Source organism: Chiloscyllium punctatum, chromosome 2 (genome assembly GCF_047496795.1).
Source record: "Chiloscyllium punctatum isolate Juve2018m chromosome 2, sChiPun1.3, whole genome shotgun sequence".
Lineage (NCBI taxonomy): Eukaryota > Metazoa > Chordata > Chondrichthyes > Orectolobiformes > Hemiscylliidae > Chiloscyllium > Chiloscyllium punctatum.
Window position 1 is genome coordinate 115,566,915 of NC_092740.1, and position 17,489 is coordinate 115,584,403.

At 39.1% G+C, this 17,489-nt stretch overlaps 1 protein-coding gene across 1 annotated transcript in view; it reads left to right on the forward strand.

Moving 5' to 3' along the window:
- dnah6 (dynein, axonemal, heavy chain 6) overlaps nt 1–17,489 on the forward strand; it is a 310,227-nt gene that overhangs the window by 205,161 nt on the left and 87,577 nt on the right. The window contains exons 58-61 of the mRNA XM_072587520.1: nt 4,255–4,419; nt 5,536–5,603; nt 8,928–9,108; nt 13,014–13,193. Coding sequence (XP_072443621.1) covers nt 4,255–4,419; nt 5,536–5,603; nt 8,928–9,108; nt 13,014–13,193 — 594 coding nt within the window. The remainder of the gene's footprint in view (nt 1–4,254; nt 4,420–5,535; nt 5,604–8,927; nt 9,109–13,013; nt 13,194–17,489) is intronic.

The window sequence follows — 17,489 nt, forward strand, 5'->3', positions numbered from 1 at the left end:
TCTAATTATTATTAATGCCAAAACAATGAGCACCTGCTCATTGTCTCTTGCTCTGTCCCCCAACTGCAAATCACTCCACCCAACCCATTGCACCCTCCATCCATCTCGCTGCGTCTTCCATAACAACCAGTCCACTGATGTCTCAATCCTTTCAGTTATCAAATTGATTTTCACCCAGTCTCTTGATCAATTGCCTTCCAGTCCCTAAGCAGTTGGTGTGTCTTTATTTGCTCCCCTTTCTCTGGATTATGCAGTCACATCCCCTGTTCATGTGCACTTGCGTGTATGCACACACAAGCATGCTTCCTATACTTTTCTTTCCACTGTGTTTTGATGATCTACCTCTGATTCAGTAACTTGGCAGAGGCCACTAATGCTGAACCAAACTGTGGACCAGCAAGCTGCCTCATGCCCTCACCGAATATTGTTAATGAAGGCTGAGGCCTAGTATTGCGCGCACAGTGCCATTAGTTGTTCCCTGAGTCAGGCTGATGTGGCAAGCCAGCAGAGATGGTTTGCTGGGCCCTGGTATTGCAATATCAGATGTGCACATTAATTTATCTTGCTTTTAAAGAAAAAGGCAGAATACTGATAATTTCCAAATCAAGAGTGTGATAGAACACTGTCACTTAGTGCTAACCTTCTGGCTGTCAGTATCAATTCCCCACGAAGAGTTAGTACCTCTCCGCTTGTACTTGACAGACCTGATTGCAGAATAAGTAACAATAAATGTCACCGATTTAGACTTTTTGCAATAAATGAGCAGATTTGCAGAAATTGTGTTAAGTCTTAGATCTATGGTATTAGAATCCAGGAATTCATTTCTTTGATTGCCCTGTTGATGCATTTTGCTGTATATAGTGTCACCCCGATTGCTTTGCAACTGCCTATCTTCCAACTCCTGTTTATTATTAATATTAATGCTATCAATAAATGTGCATTTCATGTTTATCCTGATGCATTTCTCTGCCATATTTTACTTCACACTTTAGTTGAAACAAAAATTAATCTCATTATTTTCCATGCTTCATCTTCTGTTCCCAATATTTGTTGCAAGATTGTCTCCCACCATGGGTTGTATGTTCCCCATTTCCACAAGGTGTTTTTTTTTAAAGTTGTTCATAGAATGTAGATGTCCTTGGCTAAGTGGGGGCATATTGCCCATCAATAATTGCATGGATGAGGTAATACTGAGCTGCCTTAAATTGCTACAGTCCATTTGATGTAAGTGCACCTACAGTTCTGTTAGAGATGAAATTCTTGAACATTAACCAGCAACAGTGAAGAAGGATTTTGTGCAACTTGGAGGTGACTTACAAGTGGTGGGGTACCCATGCTCCGCTGCTTTTTTTCCATCTGCTTCACAGAAGTAGCATATTTGAAAAGTGCTGTCTAAGGAGACTTGGTGAGAATTTGCAGTGCATCTCATAGGTACTACAAATTGCTGCCATTCTGTGTCTGTGATGGAGGAAATGAATGTTGAAGGTGTTAGATGAGTGCCAATCAAGTAGGCCGGTTTATGCTAGATAATGTTGAATTTTAGTAAAGCTGCAGTCCTCCAGTGAACTGGGGCGTATTCCACAAAACATTCACTCTGTCCCAGCACTGATCTAGGGGCAATATGTACCGTCAGCAAGGTGCAGTTCAGAAATTCACCCAGGCTCCTTAGCATCTTCCAAACCATGACCACTACTATGTAAAAAGACAAGACCAGCAGATATATTGGAATACTATCACCTACAACTTTCTGCCTAAGCCACTCGCGCCCCTGACTTGAAAATATAGGAAAAAGTTTCTTCAAATATTTAAAAAAGAAAATACTTAATAAAGTGAATGCTGGCCCTATCAAAAATGAGTTTGAGGAATTAACAATTGAAGATAATGAGATAGCAGATGAATTGAGAAAATAATTTATGTTCATGTTCCCTGGAGAAAATACAATTAATGGCTCAGAAATATGTAAATGAGTAATTGAAAGGGAGGGAGGAACTCAAGAAAATTACAATTACCAGGGAAGTAGTATTTAGTAAATTGTTGGAACTTCAAGCTGACAAGTGTCTGTGACTTGATGGATTTCATCCTAAGGTTTTAAAAGTAGTAGCTAATGACATAGTTGATGCATTGGTTTTAATTTTCCAAAACTAATTACACTCAATTAAATAATTTAGGTGGGAAAATCTTTAAAATAACTACTTTATTGAAAAATGGTGGGAGGCAGAAAACCAGAAGCTACAGGCCAGTTAGCTTCATATCTGTTATGGTGAAAGTATTAGAAGTCATTAAAGACTTTACAACAGAGTATTTCAATAAGTTCAATGTAATCAGGCAGAGTGTGTGTGATTTTGTCAAAGAGAAATCCTGTTTAATTTATAGGAGATTTTGAATAAGTAATTTGTTCTGTGTATAAATGGGAACCAGTACATATATTCTACTTTGGTTTCCTGAGACTTTTCATAAGGTGCCACATTGAAGATCATTGTGAAAAATAGAATCTTCTGGTTTTGGGGGTAACGTATTGACAGGGATAGAAGATAGGCCGGCTAACAGGAAGCTGGTTGAAGCAATAAATGAGTCTTTTTCTAGCTAGCAGGATTGTCACAAGTGTGTTGCCACAGGGGTTGTGAAGGGGACATAGGAGTCTACAAAGGGATTTGGATGTATTAAGTCAGTGGGAAATGCATTTGGGAAATTTTCCATCCTGACAGAAAGAAGAAATAAGAAGCATAATATCTAAATGATGAGCTATTGCAGTGCTCTGGATACAGAGAACTAGGTGTCTTAATGCATGAATTTCAAAATGTAAGCATGCAGGTAGACAAAATAGTCAAGAAAGCTAACAGAGTGTTATGTTTTATTGTGAGGGGAGGCAGGAGGTTATGCTTCAGTTGTACAAGAGATTGGTGAAACCTGATCTGGGGAAGGATGTTAATGCATTGGAAACAATTCAGAGAAAGTTTACTAATCTAATACCGGAATGAGAGCATTGCCTTATGAAGAAACATTAGACAGAAACACTAAACCCTGTATCCTCTGGAGTGCAGATGCAGCTTAATTGAAGGGACTTGTCTGGGTGAATATGGAAACCATGTTTCCTCTTGTGAGAGACTCAAACTGCAATCATAGTTTATAAACAAGGGGTAACCCATTTGAGAGGGAAACTTTTGTGAGTGTTGTGAGTCTTTAGAATTTCCTTTCTCAAAAGACAGTGGAACGGAATAATTAAATATGTTTAAAGCAGTGATAGATCGATTGCTGATTATAAAGGAGGTGAAAGATTGTTAATGATGTGCAGGAAAGTTGAGGTTAAAATCAGATCAGCCAGGGTGATCAGGTTTGACGAGCCAAATTACCAACTCTTATTCCATTTCATGTGTTGCCTCAGTATCACTGGTTCAAAACGGAGGAATTCCCCTTCCAACACCATTATGGGTCTACTTCCAGTAATTCACCACCACCAAAGTAGGGATTGTCAATAAATTCATATCAGTCATTTTTTGATATCACAGAGTGAATTGAATTGGTTAAAGACTGGCATCTGGGATGATAGTGACATCAAGAAGAATCTGAGACTGATTATCCACTTGACACTTCCAGTTGAAAATGCATTTAAGTGCTTCAGTCTGGTCTTTTGTACTAATGTGCGGATCATTGAGGATGGAATTTTTGTGGGTCCAACTCCCCTGTGAAACAATCTAGCAAACCTCTCAGGTGTATCACTCTACAAGAAAGGAATGAAATTTGATGGGCCACCTGCTGTCAACCTAGGCACCACAAAAAATAGTAACAAACCCACCCATTCAAAACCCTGCAAAGTCTTCCTTACCAACAACTGGGGGGGAGGGCTTGTGCCAATCTGGGATAGCTCTGCCACAGTTTGATTGAGCAGCAACCTGACATAATCACATTCATGGAATCATACTTCACAGACCATGGTAGTCAAATAAGGCATGGGGTGGAAAAGAGTCAAGTAATGACAAGTTGTGTGGGTTATATAAGAGTGTTGACATATCAATAAAGAAGAGAAGACTATGGAAAAAATGATCAGGCAACACTGAAGCAGTTTGAGGAGATATATGTATTCTGAGGAATGCCTCATCGGAATAACTATTTGATTACATGAGCATAAAATTCAATATCCTTTAACTCAATGTGAGCAACACCATGGATATAAACTTGTATCTCTGCTTATCTATTGTCACATTAAAGCAATTGCCATTTGTGATGTTGACTTCATATTTTGTTCTTAATTTATAGCTGAGGGAGAGCTTGGATCCGTCTCTGGAGCCAATTCTTCTAAATCAGACATTTATGACAGGTGGCAGATTACTTATGCGGTTGGGAGACACAGACATTGATTACGACAAAAACTTCAAATTCTACATGACGACCAAAATGTCCAATCCACACTATCTACCAGAGGTATTTCAACTTCCTTCCCTTCTCTGTTTTCTGAAGGAAGCAGTATCCTTTGCTGGGTACAATTACACAAACATTAACTGAATTCTTCATAACTGTATTGGTAGTTATGTCTGTACAAAAAAAAATCGCCATGCATCTAACGATTGTCCTATCCACATCTACAAACAAAGAAGCCAACCTGGCAACTTGACCACACAATATTAAGCATACTTACTATGAAACAAGTCTTACTGAACTGGAGAATGATGGAGAAATAGTAAAACCTATGCCCATTGCACATACATAGTGATCTCCTCTCAGGCCAACATGTGAAGAATTCCTCTAAGATTACTTTCATGGCACTTATTTACTGCCAAGATTTATGTTCTTGACATAAGCTTGACTTGAAGCAATACTCTAAACCAGCTTGAAGATACAGAATTCCACCATCAATTTCTATTCTTGTTTCTTTTAATTAAGTATGCGCCTCATGGCAAGGCTTTAGGGAGGGAATGGTGGAGTTAGCAAAGCCTGAATTTTTTGTGATGCAGTGTTGTCAAGCATTTTCCTCGGTATTATTTAAGAAATATCATACTGTCGATGAAAAATTAATTTAATGTCATACCTCCAATTGGGAAATGGACATTTTGTTTCATGCAGATGTATACATACACAAACCCAGTCATTCTATAGTACTCCATCACAAGCTTGATTCTTTTGAAATATTTGGGATAATTCCAGGATCATGGCCTCTTAAGGGAAGTGACATTAACAGGCAGATTTTCTTTCCCCTTCAAGTAAACAAAAATGCACAAGCTCCCTGTCTGTGATATCTGAGCTATGTTTGTTAAGAGCTTTGAACCATGGGTTCACTCTAATGAGCGTTAATTATAATGTTATGAGATTGCATTGCAATAAGCTATGATCTGCCTGGAGTAATTAATTTGATTTAATTTCATCTTTCATTATAAATTTGCTCTTACCCCCTCCACTTTTTGATTTTCTATTATTTCATTTCATTAACTTAATCCATAACAAAAAATAACGAGCAAATTTCTCATGTGAGGGAAATGAAAACAATCTGCATTCACGTATTTAGTATGTTTTGATCTATTTTATTTTGTCATTTTTCATTAGGTATGTATAAAGGTCACCATTATCAACTTCACTGTGACTAAATCTGGCTTGGAAGATCAGGTGCTAAGGTATGGTTTCTCTCTATTTTGAGACAGTGCTTTTTTATCCTACAGATATATTTCTGTCTGAGTCATTTTATTGGAACTTACTTTTCAATAATCAATATCTGATTTCCTATCAATCTTTCTGTCCACTAAGTTCCTTGTGAGGTCTAAGGCATGTGATTTGTATGTATTTTAATGTTATTTATTTTAGAGTTTGCATATTGAATTAATGGCATGTTGATCTGTGTCTACGAAGTAGATTAATTATTAATTTATAAATATTCTCTATAGCCATGGTGATTTAGAAAAGCACAGTATGAGAGGGATGATTCTTGGATGCTAATGGGAATTTGATTACACTGGGCTTTATAAGTACATATTAGGTTTCAGATGGTTCTGGAATTTTTGTTTGCACTGGGGGCAACACCCATAGTTTAAAGAAAGCTGTTTGGTTTCAGTTTTACAAGTTTTGGCTGATATTGGATATTTAAAACAGTTATTCCTAAAGCAGAAAGTTAGTTTAGAACTGTTAAGAGCTAGGTTACATCAATGTAAAGTGTTAATATTGAATGTTACAGTGCAGTACAGCCTTCGATGTTGCGCACTTCAGCCTTCGATGTTGCGCCAGCCTATGAAACAAATCTGAAGCCCATCTGACCAACACTATTCCATTATCATCCATATGTTTATCAAATGATCATTTAAATGCCCTTAAAGTTGGCAAATCTACTACTGTTGCAGGCAGAGCATTCCATGCCCTTACTACTCTCTGAGTAAAGAACCTACCTGTGACAGTTGTCCTATATCTATCACCCCTCAATTTAAAGTTACCTCCCCTCATGATAGCAATCACCATCTGATGAAAAAGGCTCTCACTGTCCACCCTATCTAATCCTCTGATCATCTTGTATCTCTCAATTAAGGCACCTCTTAACCTTCTTCTCTCGAATGAAAACAGCCTCAAATCTCTCAGCCTTTCCATTTAAGACCTTCCCTCCATACCAGGCAACATTCTGGTAAATCCCCACTGCATCCTTACCAATGCACACAGTGTTGAGTTTAACATTCCCAGACCAGAAGTGTTTGGTTAAAATTTGAAAATGAAATTCAGAGCTGAGATAGTCAGTTGTAGATAGATATTTTTAGACAGCCTGTTCAGACGTGTTATTACACACCTCTATCACAGTTAGGACCTGAACCTGGGCCTTCTGGCTTAATGGTAAAGATCACTGAGCCACAACAGCCCAATATAAAGACTCAAGGTAATCTGATTCTCCAAACCAACAATTGATGCTACAACTAAGTCAACCAACTGTGTAGCAAAGAGGGGAATTCTGTCTGGAGTTTGGGGACTGTAAAGGGGTGCTTAGTGGAATTGATGAGATTCAAGTTTACTGTGTGATTTAAATATTTAAACTCGCATTATATATGAATGGTTTATTTTAGTTTCATTTCTGGGCCATCTGGGAGCTACCTCCCTGTCTGGCCTTCAACACATGAGTTCCCTGTGTCTCTTTGTCAACTCCTGAAAAGTCCTTCCCTCCTCACCTCAAAATCTCACAAACAACATCTTGGGTGGCTGGCTATTACTTCAATGACACCACAAAGCAGGTGGCTAATCAGACTGTAGAACTGGAAGACCTGCTTCTCAGAGTGTTAAATGATTGCAGGATGTCCCTAATTTATGGGGAATCATTCGTTGCTAACTTCTCTGATAGTGGGGAAGGAAATCTCACCAAAGGAAACAATGTGGCCTTATTAAGGACACCCAAGACATAAATTTGAGCATGCTTGAGTTAAGGTCCTCAAATGACTGCGCAACGCTAATTGCTGACCCAAAACAGACCTAGACAAATTTTCTCCCTGTGCAATATTTATAACATTGTTATAATATACTGCGCCTTTAAAAGCGACAAGTTACAAAACAGTGCAAATACATATTTGCCATTGTTAGTAGTTTCTCTAGTTTAAGCGTATTAAAGCTAATAATTCCTAATATTAAAAAATTAACATGCTATTTTTCAGATTCGATTTGAAAATTATTAAATCTGAAATGACAGTTTGTAAGATGTTTGGCTTTTCTGCACATATTTTTCATAATATTTCCCTCTAGTGTAGCATGATGATTATAGTTTGTGACATTCTTTCATTTGCTTCCCGTGCCAGTGCTGAACACACCACTACTAAGTCCTTTTCTATTTAAGGAGTATGATAAGTGTTTTTAGGGGACATTTTTGCAGGCATTTCATGTCTTGAAGTGAAGCCTTGTCCTTAAAATTTCCAGACTATAATTTTATATATTTTTCAAATCATAGTTGTACATTCCAGAGAGCTTTGATTTCATCAATCCACTAATGAGGTAATGATAAAGACAAGTATAATTTTCAACCTTGTAAACATATTGTTTTCACATGTAGATACTTTTTTTATATAGTAAAGGGAAGGAAAGGAAGGATGGCAGATTAACTGATTTAGACTAACCCAAAATATTTTCCTGCTTCTGTGTGGACCAATGTTGCTGGTGTTTTGCTGGCTGAACAAATAAAGATAGTTTGGATGTGCTTTCTGGACATCCCAATTTCATGTGTTCCTTTTGTCAAGAATATCATTACACAGGGTTACACTGAGCATGTCTGGAGATCCAAGTAGAATGTCTTCATTTTGTACTGTCACGTTCTGCACCAAATATTGGACTGTTACTTTATGCAAGAAACATAATTGAGAAAGTTATGCATTTTAAACTAAATATTTTTTTTAAATGGATTTGTTTTGTGTTGATTTTCATTATACTTGATGAACTATTTTCAGTAACCATATTGAGAGAGAATTAGTGTTTAGGAGAATTCATTGATGTTGCCTCCCTCTTTCCTCTGTCAAGGAATTGTTTACTTCATGGCATATTTCTCATTAATAGCTTGTTTATGTGGTTGCGCTTTACAAACAAACTGATCTGGTATATTAAAGAAGCACTGCCTTACACAAGTTGTTATTTTAGATTAGATTAGATTACTTACTGTGTGGAAACAGGCCCTTCGGCCCAACAAGTCCACACCGACCCGCCGAAGCGCAACCCACCCACACCCATTCCTCTACACTTACCCCGTCACCTAACACTATGGGCAATTTAGCATGGCCAATTCACCTAAACTGCACATTTTTGGACTGTGGGAGGAAACCAGAGCACCCGGAGGAAACCCATGCAGACACGGGGAGAATGTGCAAACTCCTCACAGTCAGTCTCCTGAGGCAGGAATTGAACCTAGGTCTCTAGCGCTGTGAGGCAGCAGTGCTAACCACTGTGCCACCATGCTGCCCTTAATGTTGTTGTGATGGTCTGATCTTTTCCAGTGATGTTGTGAGAATCGAGAAACCTGAACTTGAGGAGCAAAGAAACCAATTAATTGTTCAAATCAATGCAGACAAAAATCAACTGAAAGCTATTGAAGATAGAATTTTGAAGCTGCTTTTTACTTCAGAAGGCAACATTCTGGATAATGAAGAATTGATAAATACTCTTCAGCAGTCCAAGGTAGTTTGATATAAAAAGCATATTTTATTCATTGATGGAAAATGTTCAATAAAACGTTACGTAGAGTGCAGCTGAGAAAACCTGAAGCAGTTCCCAAGTGTTTTAAATTCCTATCTCCATTATTACAACCTCCATATTTACAAACCACATGTAGGAGTAGATCATTCAGGGCCTTGAGCTTGCTCTGCCATTACTAAGATCATGACTTAACTGATTATAACCTCAAGTCCACATTCCCACCTACCCTTGATAATTTTTCATCCCCTTGCTTATTAGCAATTTGTCTATCACATGTTTAAAAAAATTCTGCTTCCACACCCTTTTTAGGGGAAAAAAAGTTCCAAAGACACTCAATCCTCTGACAGCAAAGATTTCACATCATTGTTGATTTAAATGGATGACCCCTAGGTTTATAATTAGTGCCTCCTAGTTCTAAATTCTCCAATTAGAGGGACATCTCTCTACATTTATCCTGTTAGACCTCTCAAGGTCTTGTGTGTTTCAATTAAATCTCCTCTCACTCTTCTGAACTCTATTGCATAAATATTTAACCTTTCTACTCTTCGCTCAGAGTACAAAACTATTCATTCCAGTTATTTGATTCATAAACCTTCTTTGAACTGTTTCCAATTTATTTGTATCCTTCCTTAAGTAAGGTGACCAATACTGCATAGACTACTCCCGATGTGGTCTCACTGGTGCCCTGCATAATTGAAACATAACTTCCCTATTTTTGCATTCAATACTTCTCACAATAAATGATACATTCTATTAGTTTTCCTTCTTACTGTAGTATCTGCATTGTAATGTTTTGTGATTCATGTACAAAGACATCCAAATCCCCTTAATTCAAACCTTTCAATCTCTCAGCATTTAGATAATATGCTTCTTTTTCATTCTTCCTGCCAAAATGGACAATGCCACATTTTTTCACATTGTATTTTATTTGCCAGCTTTTTGCCCACTCACTTTATATTCCATTGTAGACAAAAAATAGAAATTGCTGGAAAAGCTCTACAGGTTTGGTAGCATCTGTGGAGAGAAATCAGAGTTAACATTTCAGGTTGAGTGACCCTTCATCAGAACTTCCTTTTAGGAAAGGTCACTCGAACTGAAATGTTAACTCTGATTTCTCTCAGATGTTGCCACACCTGCTGAACTTTCCCCAGCAATTTCTGTTTTTGTCTCTGATTAACAGCATCTGCAGTTCTTTCAGTTTTTATATCCCTTTGTAGCCTTCTTATGTCCTCTTCACAACTTATTTCCTATTTATCTCTGTGTTGTCTCTTTCATCAAGTTATTTTGCTCACACAACAGATTTTGCACTGTTTTCTTCATATTTTCCAGGTGTATCATTACTAAATTCCCTTCTTGAAAAGAGAAATCTATGGAAGAGACAATAAGAGTTGGGACTGTCACAGAATTCATTAGTTATTCAAGGAAGTGAATTAATCCCTTCATGACTCTTTTGAATACAATCTCATTTCAAAGGAGAGACAGAATAAAATAAAAGGAATTAGATCATGGTGGCAGTGGTTCGGAAGACCTCACTCCCTTGTTTGTTCCCAGCTATTTGTAAAATGTGATGCATTCTAGATCCAGATCACTCTTAGAAGGATCTTGAATCTCAAACTTTTTAAAGGACTTGAACTGGGCCTAGAGAGGCTCAGGTTATCTTACTTGGGATATGGATGAATGTAGTGTTTGAAAATAAAACGCAGTACTGAAGCAAAATACTGTGATTTTGAAATGAAAACAGGAAGTCATAAGTTAGCTATGATCTGCAACAGTGTGATGAGGTGGCAATTAGAAGACTATTTATGAATCTGTCCTTCCAATGCACTAGAAGCTTAAATCAGATATTGTTAAAATGATAACAAAATTAATTTTAGTCGTCTGAAAATTGTCAGCCAGTTTTGCGATATGCATTGCTGGCAGGTGAAACTCCCCACTAGGAATATGGGAACACTAAGAACAAAAGTAGGCCATTTAAACCCCTGAGCCTTTTCTATCATTAAATTGTATGATGATTAATTAGATCAGCAGCAGTATGCAGTCAAAGTTATCCCTTAGTTTTGCAGCATCAGGGACACTAACGGAAACAACAATAATATAATATAACGGATACTGCGCATCTGAATTGAAAACAGAGTGCTAGAGAAACTCAACAGGTCTGGCAGCATCTGTAGAGAGAGAAGCAGTGATAATGTTCCGAGTCCAATATGACTCTTCTTTGGAACTGAGAGGGCTGGAAGAGTGATGTCTTGTTATACTGTTGGAAAGAGGGCGGAGCTTCTATTAGAATAGATGGTGAGGAGATTACTAATGGTAGTAGAATATTTAAGTAGATGAATAGTAGGTATGAATTGCAGGAGTTAATTCAAGAAAATAGGTCAAGTGACTGGCTCTGGGCTAGCTGGTCAGAGTACATGTCCTGTGCACATTTAAATAAAGGGTGACTTGGTGATGGGGTACTGGCCTCTGTAAAAGAAAATAAAAAGAAAAAAAAAGTCAGTTCTGCAGGTAGCAGTAGACTGGGAGTGTAATCAAAAAGGAGGACAGACTCATGGTTTTAAATTGTTGAACTGCTGAATGCTGGAAAGTACCAAGTGGTGATCATCCACTGTGCATTTGACTTCACTGGAACATTACGGGAGGTCAAGGACAGAAATATCAGTAAAAGAGCTGGATGGTATATTGAAATGAGAAACAATCACGGTCAGAGATGGCCTTTTGAACAGAGGGGAAGTCTTCAGTTCATTTAAATGCAGTTTGCATTTGTTGTCATCATGTGAAGAGGACCATATTGTTAGCAACAGATCCAGAAGACTTAAATGAAAAACAACGCAAGTAAATGACTGCTTCACATAGAAGGGATATATTTGGACCTTGTACAGTGAGGAAGAAAGAGTTAGAGGGGCAAATGTGAAGATATATTGGGAGTAACGGAAGTATGGATTGTAGTTTGTGGGGGAATGGTCCCTGCAAAATGTTGACCGAGGTGAAGAGGGAAAGGTGTGTTTGGTTGTTGCATCCTACTGAAAGTGGCCAAGGATGATCATTTGATTGCAGAGGCTCTTAGGGCAGAAAATGAAGAGAACGAGAACCCCATTGTTTTTCTAGGGGGAAGGGGAGGGGTGAAGGAAGACCTGTGGAAAATGCATTGGATATGGCTGAAGGCCTTGTAATCAACAGAGTGAGAATCCTGAGATGAAAGTACCAGTGTAGAAAGTGGCATATTAAGAACAGATGTGACAGGATGAGGAAACAGGGAGAATGAAATGAAGTCCTTAATGGAGGCAGCATGTGAAGAAGTGTAGTCAAGGTAACTGTGGAATTGGTGAGATTGTAATAGATATTGATGGGTAGAATCTTTAGAAATGGAAACAGTAAAGTCAAAGAACAGAAGGGAAGAGTCAAAGATAGACCAGGTGAGTTGAGGGAAGGATGGAAATTGGAAGCAAAACAGATTAAATTTTCTAATTCCAAACGAGGGGAGAAAGATATCATCAGTGTATCTGAGAAAGAACTGTGATGGGCGTCCTGAATAGGAATGTTTCATATACCCCACAAAGTGATCAGCATAACTGGAGCCTTCATAGATATGCACAGCCATACCTTTTACTTGGAGAAAGTAAAATGAGTTCAATGAGAAATTGTTCAACACAAGAACCAGCTCAGCCAGCTGGAATATGGCAACACATAGAAAACCCTTCATACCATTCTGAAGCAAGATGGGTGTATATAAGAATTGCAAATTCAGGTGAAGGAAGGCAACTGGAACCAGGAAGCTAGAAATCGTAGAACTGATTTAACATGATAGAAGAATCATGGACATAGTATTGTAAGTGAAAATTTTATTTATTACTCTTTCAGTAAGTTAAATTTATTTTACTTTTATATAGATTACCTCTGGTGCTATCAAAGTTCGATTAGAGGAAGCTGAGGCCACAGAACAGAAAATTAATTCTGCTCGTGAGAAGTATCGTCCTGTGGCTACTCGTGGATCCGTCATGTATTTTGTTGTCGCTAGCTTGTCTGAAATAGACCCAATGTACCAATTTTCGTTAAAATACTTCAAGCAGGTGTGACATTTTCATTATTTAATATCTGCAAAGTACATTGCAACCTCTAATGTTCAGAAACATCAGTTCAAACTTTTTTTTCAACAATGTGATGTTTATTAGTCCTTAATAATGCTGTATTACTGTTTTATGCTTAATTATTTCTGTCATACTTTCTACTTCACAGACACCTGATTAAAGTCTCATTGTCATTCTATAATCTCAAAAATTCCATATCTATAAAAGGCTGGCTTCCAAGCATTCCACTCTGGAGAGGTTGGTGCTGCTACCTCAACACCAGGGACCCAGGTTCGATTCCACCCTGGGACAAAGTTAAAAATTGCACAACATCAGGTTATAGTCCAACAGGTTTAATTGGAAGCATGAGCTTTTGGAGCATTGCTCCTTCATCAGGTGGTTGTGGAGTACACAATTGTAAGACACAGAATTTATAGCAAAACTTTACAATGTGATGTAACTGAAATTATACATTGAAAAATATCTTGATTGTTTGTTAAGTCTCTCATCTGTTAGAATGACTATGATAGTTTCACTTCTTTCATATGTAAATCACAAAACTGTTTTTTAAAAGTTACTTTCTCAGGTTAACTGTAACGATTGGTATCAGCCCAGATGAGATGTTAAGATGTTGAAGGTGTTAGCCTCCTTTGTTCTGTTTCTGTGCCACAATGTTTAGACTGATTCTAATCTAAAAAGTGAGTTAACAGAGTCTTACATGGATTCATGCAGTTTTTGAGCAAAGTACAATGTAACTCTGCAAGTACAAATTCACCCCACAAATTGCCCATAGTGTCCAGGGATTTGCAGACTAGGTGGTTTAGCCATGGGAAATGCGTGGTTACAGGGATGGGGTTGGGGTATTGGTCTGGGTGGGATGCTCTTCAAAGGGCCAGTGTGGACTCAGTGTGTTGAAAGCCTGCTTCCATTACTAATTGTCCTTCAGAATGTGGGAGCGAGCTGCTTCTTGAATTGCCGCAGCCCATGTGGCATATAGTGTAGTTAACATAGCGCTGTTAAGAAGGGAATTCCAAGTTTGTGACCTAGTGACAGTGAAGGAACATCAATACTTTTCCGTATCAAATGGTGTGTGGCTTGAAAGGGAACCTGCAAGCGGTAGTAGCCCTCTACATATTTGCTCTTGGCCTTCTGGGTAGTGGAGTTCACAGGCTTCGAATGTGCTATCGAAGAGGCCTTGGTCAGCTGCTGCAGTGCACATTGCAAAGTTTTGCCACAATGTGCCTCTATGCAGGGAGTGAATGTAAAAATTGGTGGACATGATGTCAATCAGAGGGACTGTTTGATCTTAGATAGAGTTGGGTTTTTGAATTAGAGTCATAGAGATGTATAACATGGAAACAAACCCTTCAGTCCAACTCGTCCATGCTGACCAGATATCCAAGCCTAATCTAGTCCCATTTGCCAGCACTTGGCCCTAATTTCTCTAAATTCTGGATTAGTGGTGCTGGAAGAGCACAGCAGTTCAGGCAGCATCCAAGTAGCTTCGAAATCGACGTTTCGGGCAAAAGCCCTTCATCAGGAATAAAGGCAGTGAGCCTGAAGTGTGGAGAGATAAGCTAGAGGAGGGTGGGGGTGGGGGTGGGGCAACAGTAGCATAGAGTACAATGGGTGAGTGGGGGAGGGGATGAAGGTGATAGGTCAAGGAGGAGAGGGTGGAGTCGATAGGTGGAAAAGAAGATAGGCAGGTAGGACAAGTCCAGACAAGTCAAGGGGGCAGTTACTGAGCTGGAAGTTTAGAACTAGGGTGAGGTGGGGGAAGGGGAAATGAGGAAACTGTTGAAGTCCACATTGATGCCCTGGGGTTTACCTAATTTCTCAAAACCCTTATTATTCATATACCTTTCCAGACGTCTTTTAAATGTTTGCCATGACTTGGAGGTACCAGTTTTGGACTGATTGGACAAAGTTAAAAATCACACAACACCAGGTTATAGTCCAACAGGTTTATTTGAAAGCACTAGCTTTCGGAGCACTGTTCCTTCATCACGTGGTTGTCAACCACCTGATGAAGGAGCAATGCTATTAAAGCTAGTGCTTCCAAATAAACCTGTTGGACTATAATCTGATGTTGTGTGATTTTTAACATTTAACTGTTGTAATTGTATCAGCCTTCACCACTTCTTCTGGCAGCTCATTCCATACATGCAGCACTCGCTGCGTGAAAAAGTTGCCCTTTAGATCCCTTTTAAATTTTTCTCCTCGCACTTTAAATCTATACCCTCTAGTTCTGGGCTCCCCCACCGCAGGGAAAAGACCTTGTTTAGATTAGATGCTCTACAGTGTGGAAACAGGCCATTTGGCCCAACAAGTCCACATCGACCCTTCGAAGAGTAACCCACCCAGACCCATTTCCCTCTCGCTAATGCATCTAACATTGTAGGCAATTTGCATAACCAATCCACCCTAACCTGCTCATCTTTGGATTATGGAAGGAAATTGGAACACATGGAGGAAACCTACGCAGACATGGGGAAAATTTGCAAACGCCACCCAGTCATCTGAGGTTAGAATCGAACCCAGGTCCTTGGTGCTGTGAGGCAGCAGTGCTAACCGCTGAGCTATTGTGATGCCCTTGTCTACATAACCTATGCATGCCCCTCATGATTTTATAAACCTCTATAAGGTCACCCCTCAGCCTCCAATGCTCCAGGGAAAATAGCCCCAGCCCATTCAGCCTCTGCCTATCACTCAAATCCTCCAACCCTGGAAACGTCTTTGTAAATCTTTTCTGACCCCTTTCAATCATTATTATGAAAGATGTAGTGTTGGGCAAGCTAATGGAGCTAAGGATAGACAAGTCTCCTGGCCCTGATGGAATGTATCCAAGTACTAAAAGAGGTGATGGGAGAAATAACAAGTGCACTTGTGGTAATTTTCCAAATTCACTGGGCTCTGGGGCAGTTCCAGTGGGCTGATAGACAGCAAATGTGATGCCACTGTTTAAAAAGGGAGGTTGACAAAAGATAGGGAATTATAGACTGGTTAGCTTAACTTCTGCAGTGGGGAAGATGCTTGAGTCTATTATCAAGGAAGAAGTAGCAAGGCATCTAGGTAGAAGTTGTCCCATTGGGTAGAGGCAGCATGGCTTCATGAAGGGCAGGTCATACTAATCTTTTGGAATTCTATGAAGACGTTACAAACAAAATGGACAACAAGGACCCGATGGATGTGGTATATCTAGATTTCCAAAAGGCCTTGGACAAGGTGCTGCACAAGAGGCTGCTGCATAAGATAAAAATGCATGATGTTACGGGTAAAGTATTAGCATGGAGAGAGGATTGGTTGACTAACAGGAAGCAAAGAGTGGGGTTTAATGAGTGCTATTCTGGTTGGCAATCAATAACTCATGGTGGGCCTCAGGGATCAGTGTTGGGACCACAATTATTCACAATTTATATAGATGATTTGGAGTTTCGGACCACTTATAGTGTGTTAAAGTTTGCAGATGACACTAAGGTGAGTGGTAGAGCAAAGTGCGCAGAGGACTGTGAAACTTTGCAGTGGGACATACTCACTTTAAGTGAGTGGGCAAAGGTCTGGAAGATGAAATACCATGTTAATAAATGTGAAGACATCCATTTCAGTAGGAGTGACAGTAAAAAGGACTATTATTTGAATGGTAAAACATTGCAGCATGCTGCCGTACAGAGGGACCTGGGTGTCCTTGTATATGAATCACAGAAGGTTGGTCTGCAGGTACAAGAGGTAATTAGGAAGGGAAATGGAAATTTGTCTTTCATTGCTAAAGGGATTGAGTTTAAAAGTAGGGAGGTTATGTTGCGGCTGTACAGACCGCTGGTGAGGCCATACCTGGAGTACTGTATGCAGTTTTGGTTTCCTTACTTCAGAAAGGATGTATTGGCACTAGAAGGGGGTGCAGAGGAGGTTCACTAGGTTGATTCCGGAGTTGAGGAGGTTGACTTATGAGGAGAGACTGAGTAGACTGGGATTGTATTCATTGGAATTTAGAATAATGAGGGGAGATCTTATAGAAATATATAAAACTATGTAAGAAATAGATAAGATAGACGTAGAGAGCATGTTTCCACTGGCAGGTGAAATTAGGTCAAGAGGGCAAAGCCTCAAAATTAGGGGGAGCAGATTTAGGACTGAATTAACAAGGAATTTCTTCACCCAGAGGATTGTAAATCTATGGAATTCCCTGCCCAGTTGATGCTACTCTAGAAGATGATTTTAAAGTTAAGATAAATTTGTTTTTGAACAATGAAGGAATTAAGGGATACAGTGAGAGTAAGCTGGTAAGCTGAGCTGAGTCCA